Source organism: Myodes glareolus, chromosome 4, assembly GCF_982192425.1.
Source record: "Myodes glareolus chromosome 4, mMyoGla1.1, whole genome shotgun sequence".
NCBI lineage: Eukaryota > Metazoa > Chordata > Mammalia > Rodentia > Cricetidae > Myodes > Myodes glareolus.
This window is the reverse complement of record NC_142029.1, coordinates 36,215,889-36,228,658: the sequence shown is the minus strand read 5'-3', so window position 1 is coordinate 36,228,658 and position 12,770 is coordinate 36,215,889. Positions and strand designations below refer to the sequence as shown.

The following is a 12,770-nucleotide window of genomic DNA, read 5'->3' as shown; positions in this document are numbered from 1 at the left end:
AGTCATGTTTGTTCTATCACCGTCACATTTGTCCTTTGAAATTGATTCATAAAGATGAGTTCTGGAGTATATTTTACTCTGTTCCAGTTGATGAAATCTATGGCAAAACTGCCTATTATGAACATCTTTCTGTGTTCGGTGCAGCAAAACTTGTTGGATATTCTCCTGCTGAAGGGTTGCTTTCATGTTTAGTGACATTTATCATTATCTAGGGCCAGCTGCCTGACTTCTCTTCAGTGCTCTGTTTATGGGGTTTGAACATCTATAAATGGAAACACTAGCTAACCAGAAATTATCGCCAGGGCTTCTGATAGTGTCCTAGGCTCTTACAACGTGGAATGCCTGGCATTATCTAACATGCAAGCATGTCAAATCATTTTCTAGACCGAATCTGGACCGCTCTCTCTTTCGATCTCTTTCTCCCCCTCTCTCTCATTCTTTCAGCATGGAATTTGAAAAGCATGAACAAGGAAGCTCACTAAAGAAGAGCAAGAATTTAGAGGAGAAAGTGACGGTAAGACGCTGGGGATTCAACAAACTCAGGTTTAAAATTGGCAGGGTGAAAGGGCAGCTGCCACAGATTAGAAACATTGTTACCCTGTCTCAGTTTCCATTCTGAACTGGTCAATAATCTTGAAATTAATGAGTCCTCTAGTTTTCCTGAAAATGATGTAATAAACTTCTACAGAAAGTTTCATTCCTGGGAAGTGGGCAAACTTGGTTTGAATGACGTCTCCCTCCTCTCTCAAAGCCGGAGTCCTTTGCCCTGAGCCTTTACTGTGCTTGTTGATACACAGAGTGATTGGTGTTCAGAGGCCAGTTTCCTGGGGGAATGCAGCAAATATTCACAAAGGAAAGTGCTGTAGAACATTTTAATATCTTACGGCCTGAGTTTTATGAACTTAGGTTAAAGTTTACTCATTATAAAAATTTGGATCTCTTTCTTTTTGTTCTATAGAAGATATAAAAGCAGCATTACTTGGATGCTAAGCAATTAACTGCCAGTTAACTGTAGTCACTTATACTTTTCCCCCAGTATAATGTGCTACACATGGTCCACCTACTGGGTTTCAGTGGATAACTCTGCGTGCAAGCTTACCATGGTTACAAAGCAAATGTTAGAATCATGCATGCCTTATTTAACAGCAACAGAGAAGCTCAAAGTTAAGCCCTTAAGATTCTGATAAGGCCCTACTTGTGTGATCATATTATTCGGGGTATCTGAAGTTAAGGTTATATATTCTCACTGATATTAAAATCTAAAAATGGAAGAAAATTGCGACTTGAATATTCCTGAAGAATTTTAAAATTTCAAGATCTTAAAATCACTTTGGATGAAATACAAATGTTCTCAAAGGACTCAGGTTGTCCTCATTTTGAGTAATAATTGTGGACATTGTGTAGCATATAATGACCACAGAGTATTTTTCATTTTGACTTTATGGAAAGGTCAGATATTATAGAAATAACTAGGGCTTTTGAGTTAGAAATATTTGCATGAAAATTCTTGCTACTCAACTTCCAAACGGAAAACTTTGGGATTTTGTTCAATCTTTCTGAACCCCAGTTAATTTGCTTACAAGACAGGGGACAGTAATAACTAGTTTGAAGGGTTTGTGAAGATTAAAAGCTACAATGAGTATACAGGAAGTCTCTAGCATTACTCCATTTTCACATTGGTTTGGCTTAACTTAGCTAAAACATACTTACCCCCCCCCACCACACTTACATAGCACACACACACACACACACACACACACACACACTCACACACACACACATATACATGTGCACACTTATATGTTATATACACACTCACAAACAAATTATAAAAAGAGACCACTGAAATTCATTTCAAAGTAGAAGGAAAATCCAGATACTGTAAGTGTAAATGCCGAGTGTTGTCACATCCTGATAAAAATATGTGACCTGAGTCTTGCTGTGAACTAGTGTCTACTCTAACTCCGAGGTAGTTTTACAAATAAGCACAGTGGACTTGGGGCAAATGCACAAAGTGAAAATGATCTCTTATTATTTGACATGATTTGATGCATTAACGTTTCACTTTCTGGAAGGTCAGTGCATGCCCCACTCTACCTTGAAACCAACTATAAATCTAAAAGTGAGCAAAAAGTATCTCCTTAGAGGAAGCCGCTGTCCCACAACTCATGAACATGACGGCTGCAGAGGCCTCAGGCTTGTCTCTGATTAATTTCCAGAAGACAGGAGGACAGTATGGCAGTGGAGGGAAGAGAAAGCACAGGAGAATTCAGCTTGTGATGCAGAGACAACCCCCATGGAAGGAAGGAATGCACAAAGGCTAGTATCAGGGAAAACTGACATGGCCAGCATAGCAAACTATATATGTTAGCCACCTTTCAGATGCTGGGATCCTGATGGTACTGATACCAAGAAAAGACTAATTCATGCTTATTGTTTTCTGCATAGGAGAACTGAGAAATGTATAATATATCCTAGAAAAAAATTAACCTAAACACAATGGACATACAGTTGTTTTGTGCCTATGCATCCAAACACATCTGTGACTGGCCCACTGCTTTCTTTGTCAATGTAAACATAACTCAGTATATTTATTTAGGTTGCTAAAATAGTTTAAACATACTTTATATGGAGTTAACTTTGTTTGGAAAATTATTCACCATGTTTATTTTAAATAGCAATATTTCTTAAATTATGATTTTTAAAGGAGAGTATATTTTGCTGCCAAAACACTTTAATATGTGTACTTTATAAAAGTCTCATCTGCACCTTGCTTAAAGTTGCATTTCTCTAGACTTTAATGAACAATGTTGCAATATGCATCATGCCGTGAAGCAGCACACACAGCCTCATTTATTAAATTTAAGTTAATATCTGTATGAATAAATAAGAAAATCAACAGCCTGCAGCATCTCGAAAGGCATCAATTTATTCTACTAGAGACAAACAGAACTGAAGTGGTGGTCCTAGCTATGTGCTATCCTATGGTGAAGGAATTAAATTTCCACTATTTTTTGTGTGTATGTGTGCATGTGTGTATATGCATGTTCAAATGCTCAAATGTGTGTGGATGCACATGTACTTGTGTTTTTTATGAAACTGGAGGGCCAAAGCTGCTGTTGAATCTGTTTCTGAGTCGTTTAGTCCACTTTACTTATTGAGGTAGACTCTCTAGCTAAGCCTGGAGCTTGTTGACTCTAGTTGATCTGGTTAAGCAGTCTGCTCTAGGGATTCCTTGTTGCTGCCCCTGCACATATTGAGATTATAGGCAGGGGACTCACCTGTCTGGCTTTAGTGCGGGTGCTGGGTATCCGATCTCCAATCGTTACATTAGTCTGGCCACCCTTTTATCCACTGAACCATATATATGGTTCGATATGCTTTTAAATGTTAATTTTTGTTTTTGCCCTGATTTATTGATGTTTGATCACTAAAAGTAAAGACTTTTGGGAGCTACATTCTTTTCTTTCAAATATTTCAAAGATTTTTAAATTTGTCAGTGCTGAGTGAAGTCACTCATAACCAGGTGGATACCATATCAAGCTTTTGAACATCGTAGTGAAAAATCAGTTCGCATGGATTTCTAGGTACCTTCCTAGTCCTTGAGAGACGAGTTATGAAGCTGATATCTCAATCACTGAACCTGCAAAGCCAGATTACACTAAATCTAAGGCTTGTGGACTATGGTGTGGGTTGTGGGACGGTATTTGTGACATATTTCAGCATGGTCATTTCCGCTACCGCAGATGTTAGTGATGAATGAATTCTTGTTTTTCTTGTCCTGTGCACCCTTAACTGTGTTCCTAGGAACTGAATTTTTTTATGACTTCCTCCAAAAGTGTTCTGGCTGTTCTCAGAACATTCAGAAAACTCTAGGGAATGTACTTTTGAGACTTTTATTGTATGTAACATACATTGTGGGGTACACTGGGGCTTGGTTTAGTGTTTCTTAAGCTCACAGATGAGTGTGACATGCCTTAACATGCTTGTAGAGGCAGTTGAATATTCTGAGGAGCCATGTGCTCTGGAATATAATTATGAGGTCATGTATGTTAGCATGTAAGTTAGTCTTTTGATTTTTATATATTACTTTATATATAACTTGCATCTTGTATAACAGTAACTTCCAGATAGGTGCCACAAAATTTGTAAAATAAAGTAAATTTTGGAATAGTTTAAAAACAAGTGTTAATTTCTATTTATTATGTCTTAATAAATAAGTAAAACCAATGCAAAATATCCTGGCTGTTCTTTAAAATACCTCTTATTTAGACTAAAGTGCATCAACAAAGAGGTTACTCACATTTATAGTAATTGAAATCTTGAAATGAAAAGAAACTATTCATACATTGACATAGTAAAAATAATAATGTACCCTAGGGCATTTTAACGTAAGGTGGTTTAAGAGATGTTGAAACCAACTAAACATTACACATAAATCCAGTAATACCGATTGTGTTATTGTGAAGTGTCTCAAAACATAATCTCATTGTCTCAAGTATTGAAAGTTCAATGATATCGTAAAATAATAACAAGAAAGTGCCTGCTTTAATTATTTTTATTGAAACTTGTTAGATGCAGGGTGAGACTGTAGTCAATTTTGTGGTGTTGTAAATATTGCTTCCTTAAGGAAAAGGAGTTCTCTAGGTGGCAAATAAGGCATCTGATGATTAGAATTCTAAGAGGAAATATTACATAAGAAGTTGAAAACTTAAATTTTACTTTTCATGTTTAATGTTTGACTTATTTTGAATTTTGAAAATGGCTTATCCAACAACATATGATTATCCCATAATATTTTTTGAGTATAGAGAGAAGTTCATTTTGATTAGTTTTGAATACAGTGAAAATAAACAAAATTAAAATATTAATCATTGTGGTAAAATGTAAAATGTAAAGGGCTGTGCTTTTAAAATTCTGCGATAACCTAGAGAAATTTAGCTCTCTAAGTAAAAGTCATAGTTCCATCAGTAGAAGGAAAATTAGTTACTTTCTAAGAACAAATTTAGCAAAAAGAAAAGTATAGAATTAATGCTTTTGTTATAATTCCTGATGCCATTGCGTTTTGTTGGCTATATAACACAGGTAGAAATGTTCCCAGGAAAAGCGATTTCAAATCAGTATGTGGTTCTGAATGGCTTTCTTGAATGAGGTGGAGAGAATGTACAAAATGCTCTGTCTTTAAGGCGATTAGTAAGCGTTAATTATTTTAAATGGATTATGAATAATGAGCATAGATTTCAGTAGCTTGGAAGTATTCTAAGCATACACAGCACAGACATTCCAGTTTCTTATATGGATTTGTGGTAGCAAGTCCATAATTACTTGCCAGAACAATGGGGCAATTATAGAGGGTTTCATGAAGTAGCTTATTTCCCCACAATATTTACTTATTTGTTTTTCTTTTTAACCATGTTTTGTTAGAGTTAATTGGCATCAAGTATTCAATATTGAAGACAGGTGATAAAAAGTTTTTGCTGTTATTTTTTGTTGTGTTACTTGTTGAGTATGCATGAATGCTTCTGATTTATACAGTATTCCTTACAGGAGAATTTCTATAATGAAAGAGTGGTAAGTCTCTGAATGTAAAGTCGCACAATTATTGGATTTTTATAACCAGCTGATTTTGGTGGTGGTCAACATACAGGAAAGATAAAAACTTTCCTATGCACGGGTATGGGCTTACTTGTCTGGGAAATCTTATTTCATTCATTTCTTCACTACTCAACATGAACAAATGATTCCTGCTGTGCCACGTGCTGTGATTTCACTGATGAAGTTGCCTTGAAGTTGCCATTCTGTCTGATCACTTACTGAGTGTGAATTAATTTGTACCTACACCTCAATTCCCTTGCGGGGTTGCTAGCCCCCCCCCCCCCTTGTGTCTTATGGGCAATGGTGGGCTTTCTAGCATGATTGACATGTGGTTGCCCTATTGTGCATTTAACTCTTCCACTTGGCACACCTTTCAGGATAGCTCAATTATCAGTGTATCTTTTATTTATTGGCCTCTTTGCTCCGAAGAGTGCCAGCACTCTATAATAAGGCTATATCCAAAATACTCTTTGGAAACGATTATTTTCAAAACCCAGGTAGGCAAAATGCTCCAGAAAGTTCCTCAGTAACTCTCCCTCAACCAGTGTGCACACAGAGGAGCTTCAGGGCAGGTTTCTCTGGGATTCTGGACCTCTGTTACTTCAGAATCTTAAGGAATGATGTGGCTAGCTTATTCATTGCTATTTAGTAATTTATTTGGCTTTACTTCTCAGGAAAACAAAACCTCTCTGAGAATCCACTGAAGACTTTGTAGGATTGTACCTTCTGCGTCAGGTACTGGAGAGTTCACTGGTTAAGACAGTTTTCTGAAAAACCACGACTTCCCATCTCTCTTCTGAGCACTCAGGGAATTCTGGCTTTACCCCAGGTGACAAGGTACAGCGGCACACAGTTTGGAGAAACCGAGAGTTGCGTTTTCCGCACATTTCTTTTTCATAAGAACAATCCTATCCTGACATAGTTCTAGCCCCTTCTCTTTTAAAGACAGTAACAAATAAATAATAAACGACCTTGAAGATCCCCTGACACTGAGTAAACAAGAGAGGGTGGAGACATACCGTGAAGGCGGGGAGAACTGAGGTCCTACTGTGCACCTGCAAAGGAACCGGAGACTGGAAAATGATGAACCCATGAACTGGTTGATGTGGTCCCACCCATTCCTGTCTATCAAAACCCACAGTTAGGCCTGCATATGACCCTGGGGTGCATATGTGCTGATGGCGGTGAGGGCTTGTAAGAAGCGGCAGAGACGGTGGGTTTCCTCAAGGAGCCCAGCATTAGAAAAAAAATAATGTGTTTTTGTGACCTTTGACAAAGCGTTTAGCCTTTGGCTTCCTTATCTACAAAGTGAGTGGTTGGATTAGTTTTTCAAATGTTGAACTGTGTAGTATTTCATGTGTGTGAAAAAACGTCCTCTGACTGTGGAGTCAGTAAATCCCTTGCAAATATAAGCGATCCTAAGAAAGTATGTTTTTTTATATGTAAAATGTGTTGGTAGAAGTATTGCTGTTTGATGAAGTTCTTTTAAAGTATGGAATTTGCAGTTCAATATTCATGTATTAAAGCTCAGTATTTTTGCTTTTTTTTTTTTTGAACTGAGAAGCAATAACGATTCAGGAATTTGATCATGGGAGAATGTTGTGGAATAAGTGAAGAGATTTCAGAGTCTTGATATTTGTATAGGAAGTATAGTATTTTCTTATAATAAACATTATGGCTTTATCAGTAATGAAAACCAAGAACATATAGATACCTGTTTTAAATATACTTTCCAAAATGGCCCCTTTAGCTGTGACTCATTCTGTTTTGTAGTTTCCGCCGCCCCTGCAGGGCACCTGACACAGATATCTCAGCTCGCTCTCTCGCTGCTTTAATTTTAGCCCCTCTGCATCACAGCAGGTTCAGAAAAAAAGAAAAAAAAAAACGTAGAAAACGGAGGAGCTCAAGGGAGCTGAAATCCTGGTCAGTGCTCCGCGTTCCTTTTTCACCCCCGTTGACAAAAGCGAGGGTTGGGGACTATTAGAACCCAGGGCGAGTTAAGAAACTGATGAGGATCCAGATTTCTGCTTTCTGGTTCAAATCCAGTTCTTGAAGCCATCCAGCCTTTTGAGAAGCACTGCTAATTAAAGCAGTGTCTGCTGATAATGTAAGTCCGGGATGGGCTGTTTGAATGGCTCTTTTGATGTTGCTGCGTGTGAGGGCGAAAACAGAAGCAAGACGGATGCATTGCAGGCTGTTAATTCGGCTTTCAAAGCGACATTTAGAGCACACAGTTTGGGGGGCGGAATACGTTGGTTGCGTTGCAAGTCTTCACCGTGGGGATTACAACTGTGTATAAGTTCAGCCCCAAGCACGATTTCCCAAAGGGGCTGGGGATGAGGAATAGATTATCGCCAGAGTGGAATTACATTGCTACATGACCTTCATGGAAACAAGATGATTTCCAGAGACTTTCTGGAAGATAGCTGTGGTTTAATTGCTGGCCTGTTGCAAATACTTTCTACCTAAACATTTCCCGAGGCTCCTTTCATGAGCTCTCTGAGTTAATGGGCGTTTCCTTGCATGGGTAGCCTCTGGGGAACATCCTTCCACCTCCCCAACTTGTTCTCCAAAATAGGCCTTGTGCCTTTGTAAATATCAGGGTACAGTGATCTAGGGATCATGATTTTAAGTACAAACTTGATAACCTTCATCTTAGGAGATCAGAGAGCCAGTAGGATTGCTTCTCAAGCCTGTAATAATTTCTCCGGGGACATCATGTCATAGTGTGAGGCTGAAGGCAGAAAATGTCAGCATGAATTAACAAGCTTATTGCAGAGAGTGGGCTTCTCTTTAGCCTGTGGGAAGTGAAATAAAATCTTTACCATTCTGACTTTTTTTTTTCAGTTTGAGCTCAGTTTCTCAGCTGGGAATTCCTATAGATTTTTTCAGGCTGTCTGCTCTGCTCCCCTGTAGGTACATCCATCCACCTATCCACCATCCACCCATCCACCCATCCATCCGTATGCATTCCTTAATTCATACAGCTGGCAAGTCTGTAGTCTATTTAGTTCCTGACTACTTCTACTACTGATCTGAGGTGCAGAATGAGGCACTCCCCCCAGACTCCCACAGAGCTCTTGTCTAACTTTAGCATCATAGTGGAGGCTCTGTGGGATTTTCTTTCCCTGACTGTGGCACCCTCCGAGTTCAGAAGGCACCCACTAGGATCTTTTTCTTCAACTCAGCTTCATCCCTCAGCTCACATACACTCCTTTCCCCAGAAAATTACAGCATGCTTTTCTCATACTGATTCTCTTCTCCTGCCAGGTCTCTTGGTTGTGAGTTTGATTTTAAAACCTCCTCTGAGTGGCCAAGAGATACCTACTTCATCCATCAGATGTCTTGGACCAGAAGCTCCTTGATTTATTTTTAAGAAACGTTTTGTGTGTGTGTGTGTGTGTGTGTGTGTGTGTGTGAATACATGTGAGTGCAGATGCCTTCAGAGGCCAGAAGAGGGTATCAGTTCCTCTGGATCTGGAGATATTAGCACTTTGAGTCCTTCTGGTATAGGCACGGTGAACGAAACTCGGGTCCTCTGCGAGAGCAGCACATGCCCTTAACCACTGAGTCATCTTCCTACCTGCCTGAAATCATTTTTAAAGCTGCTTCTCAATGTTTTGTTCATGTTGAATGTTCTTTGCAATCAATAGGTGATTGAGTGCTTCATGGCAATTTTAAAATTCTAAGTTTAGATTTTTGTTTGTTTCTCGAGGTAGAATATCGATATGTTGCTCACGTTGACCTAGAACTTTTTGTATATCCCAGGCTGGCTTTGACTCTCACATCCTCCTCTTTTAGCCACCCGACTGCTAAGATTAAAGTGTGTGTCACTAGGTCTGGCTTGTATAATATTCTTCTTCTATGTCAGGAGATGTTATAGTCAGAACGTGTCCACTTCAATTAATATGTTGAAACTAGTCAATGTGGAGCTATTGAGTACTGGTATACTCTAGGAGTGAGGATAACTAAGTTATGTGGTTGGAGACCTAATGAGTGAGAATAGGAGCTTGATTTTCTCTGTGTGAGGACAGAGCAAATGTTTTTTCCATTTATTCTTTCCTCTATGCAAGGACACATGGGAGTCACCATCTCTACTAAAAAAATAAGCCAAGACTTTTCCAGACTTAAAGTACTCAGTGACTTGATCTTGAACTACAAACCTCAGGACTGTGAGAAAGCAAATTTCTATTCTTTACAAATGATTTAGACTTAGTCTTGGTCAAGCAACACACATGGACCTTGGCACTCACAGCACTATGTGAAACCATTGTGTCAACTATGGCTTGCCAAAATATGTAGATCTTAAAAATTTAAATTCTACTTTCATGTCTTGGGTTGACTTCCCTATTTTATCCATCTCTTTGTCAGCTTTGAGTTGCTTGACTGTAGAATTTTTAGCCATTCTCTAAATTCTTTGGAAGCTCTTCCATGCCTTTTCATTAGGTGCTGTTTCTATGGGATCTCTGTTTTTTGGTGGTGAAATATTATTATTATTTTTATGATATTTTTATTTCTGAGATGGGATTTGTACATCCAGAGCTACTGTCAGTTGATAGCTTCTGGGAGAAGGATAGTTATTTTTTTAAAAGGGTGTAATCTTTGATGGGTAGATTACCCTTGAGTGAAGGCCACATACCCAAGGGTATATGACTAACATAAACTATAGTTGATATGATAAGAAAAAAAATGAGATCCACAAGTTGGGTGAGTGGGGAAGGGGATGGATCTGGAAGTATTGGGGAAAGAGGTGGGAATGACCAAAATGCATTATATATATACTTGATTGCAATAATGCTTATGCGATATTGTTCATAAAAATAATAAACACAGTAGAAAATTGCTGATCCATGATGCCAATACCTAAGGAAATTTAGAGGCATGGGTTATTAGACTATGCTTTTTTTTATTATCTTGCTAGAAAGTACAGCTTTTATGCAAAGTAGAAGCATCATAGATCAGCCATGTCACAGATATTACCATGCAAATCCACAAACGTATTTGTTCAGGACATTCCTATTTGCCAAACTCTACAATCTTTTCTTCCTCTTTTCTTTCTTTTTATTGATTTTTTTAAAATCTCATACAGTACATCTTGACTGCAATTTCCCTTCCTGCCACTCTTCCGAGTTTCCGCTCACATTCCCTAGCCCCAAGATCCACTGTGCCTCCATTTCCCTTCAGAAAAGAACAGGACTCCTAAGGATATCAGCGGAACACGGCATAGCAAGATGTAATAAGACTAGGCACCAACTCTCTTATCAAGATTGGATGAGGCAACCCGGTAGGAGGAAGTGTCCCAAGAGCGGGCAAAGGAGTCAGAGACATTCCTAGTTCTACTGTTAGGAGTCCCACAAAAAAAACCCAAGCTACACAACGATAATATACATGTAGAGGTTCTAGATTAGACTCCTATATACTCCCCGACAGTCACTTCAGTCTCTATGAGCCCCTATGAGCTCTGCTTAGTTGGTTCTGTGGACAGTGTTCTGGTGTCCTTGTCTCCTCTGGTTCCTATAATCTTAAAGGTTGATATAAGGATAATTCAGTGGGATAAGTTTTATTTTTTTCACTTTTACTGAAGTTTCAAATAGCTGAGAATGATTCATTTTTGGTAATAAGCTCGTATTTTATGACTGTGCTGATTGATGAAAGTGTATCGGAAGCGATTTCAAGGCCATCCGAGACTTGGTGCTGTATTCATCTGACAGCAGGTCTATAGAAGCCTTGAGTGCATTTGTGCTGTGCCTTTGCAAGGTTGGCCACCTGGAGACTGCAAGCTTCTCAAGGTCAGGGAACTTATGTTCTTGGTACTTTATCATCCAGATGAATGTGGAATGGTACTCTTAAAACTTTGAGCTGCATGGCTTTGTATATGCCTAAGTGCATGTGTGGACACGTGTGTATATTAGATTATATATAATTTGATACATTGTGGAGACCCCAAGCTAAGTCTAAATTACATTCTCAGGCTTTAGCCACATAAGAAAAGCTGGTAGTTTAACACATTTCAAGGACAGTTTTCAAAGGATGTTGAGGAGTCTCTCAGGCAGAGACATACCCCACGGGAAGAGACAGGCGGGATACTAAGGGTTTTGTTCACGAAATGTAATGATCCACAAGTATGACAGTTGCCTTCTCAGTCTGGCTGATTTCGAACTCAGCTCTCCAGTCATGATTATGAATACGAGTTGAGTTGTATTTCACAGAATCTTCGTATGATATGAAGAGCCAGAATCCAAGTATGCTTGATGCTGTGGTGTGGTAGAGCCTGCGGCGACCTTGTTGGATTGATGGCAGCAACTGTTATGTTGGCAGCATTGTGGGCTATTAGCATTGGCAGTCGCACCGCCACAGAGTTATGTGAAAGTGAGCCAGAGTATGACAAGAGGGACATAGCAGTTTCTACTTGTTTGCCAGTACCTCTGAACAAAGAACAATGAAGTAAAGAGATTGTGAGACTTTTTAGTGTGTAAAAGTATCACCAGAGATATTTTTATGCCTTTCATATATAGTATTTAAAATTTTTAATTTGTTTTTTTGACTACTTCATATTCATATGTCATATATTTTGATCACACTCATCCTTCCTCCCTCTCTGGTGCTACTCCTCCCTCTCCATCATACTCCTTCCTCCTACCAAGTCTCCATCTCATTTTCATGATGATGATGATGATAATGATGATGGTGATGATGATGATTATGATTGCTTAGAGTCCCACTGGGTTTAACCAGGTCTACTCTTGTGGGCATGAATATGATACTCTCTGCTGGAGCACGAGTAAGCCATCTGTGGCTATATCATTCAAGACAACGACTTCTTCTTCAGGAGCACTTGACTGCTATTTGCTCCTCCCTGTGTGGGAACACCCATGAGTTCCCCTCTCCATCCATTACTGAAAGTTTACAGGCTCATGCTTGTATAGTCCCTTTGGAGACATTTATAATTTTGATTTCATATCTCCCATGGCCATGTCATACCTGTAAGACAACGTTTTATTGCGTTACTATTTATTCAGTTCTTAGATTATTTCTGTTCCCTCTTTATTGTTGGAGGCTGCTCGTTTATTCCTGGTTGCTTAGACCCGTTATAATCCCTCAGAAACTGTATTATTTGCAATACTGTTTGGCCAATAGCTTAAGTGTATTTCTGGCTAACCCTTAAATCTTAGGTT

The 12,770-nt window shown here is 38.9% G+C and overlaps 1 protein-coding gene across 6 annotated transcripts in view; it reads left to right on the top strand.

The window, feature by feature from the left end:
• Positions 1-320: 320 nt before the first annotated feature.
• Positions 321-12,770, top strand: part of Mlip (muscular LMNA interacting protein) — a 262,529-nt gene continuing 250,079 nt past the window's right edge. For 2 of the 6 annotated variants that reach the window (XM_087905390.1, XM_087905384.1), the window contains exon 1: positions 321-514. In XM_087905390.1, coding sequence (XP_087761516.1) covers positions 446-514 — 69 coding nt within the window. In that variant the 5' untranslated portion in view covers positions 321-445. Of the gene's footprint in view, positions 515-7,512; positions 7,703-12,770 lie in introns of those variants that run through there. The other 4 variants (XM_087905393.1, XM_087905387.1, XM_087905395.1 and 1 more) reach the window with 4 other exon arrangements.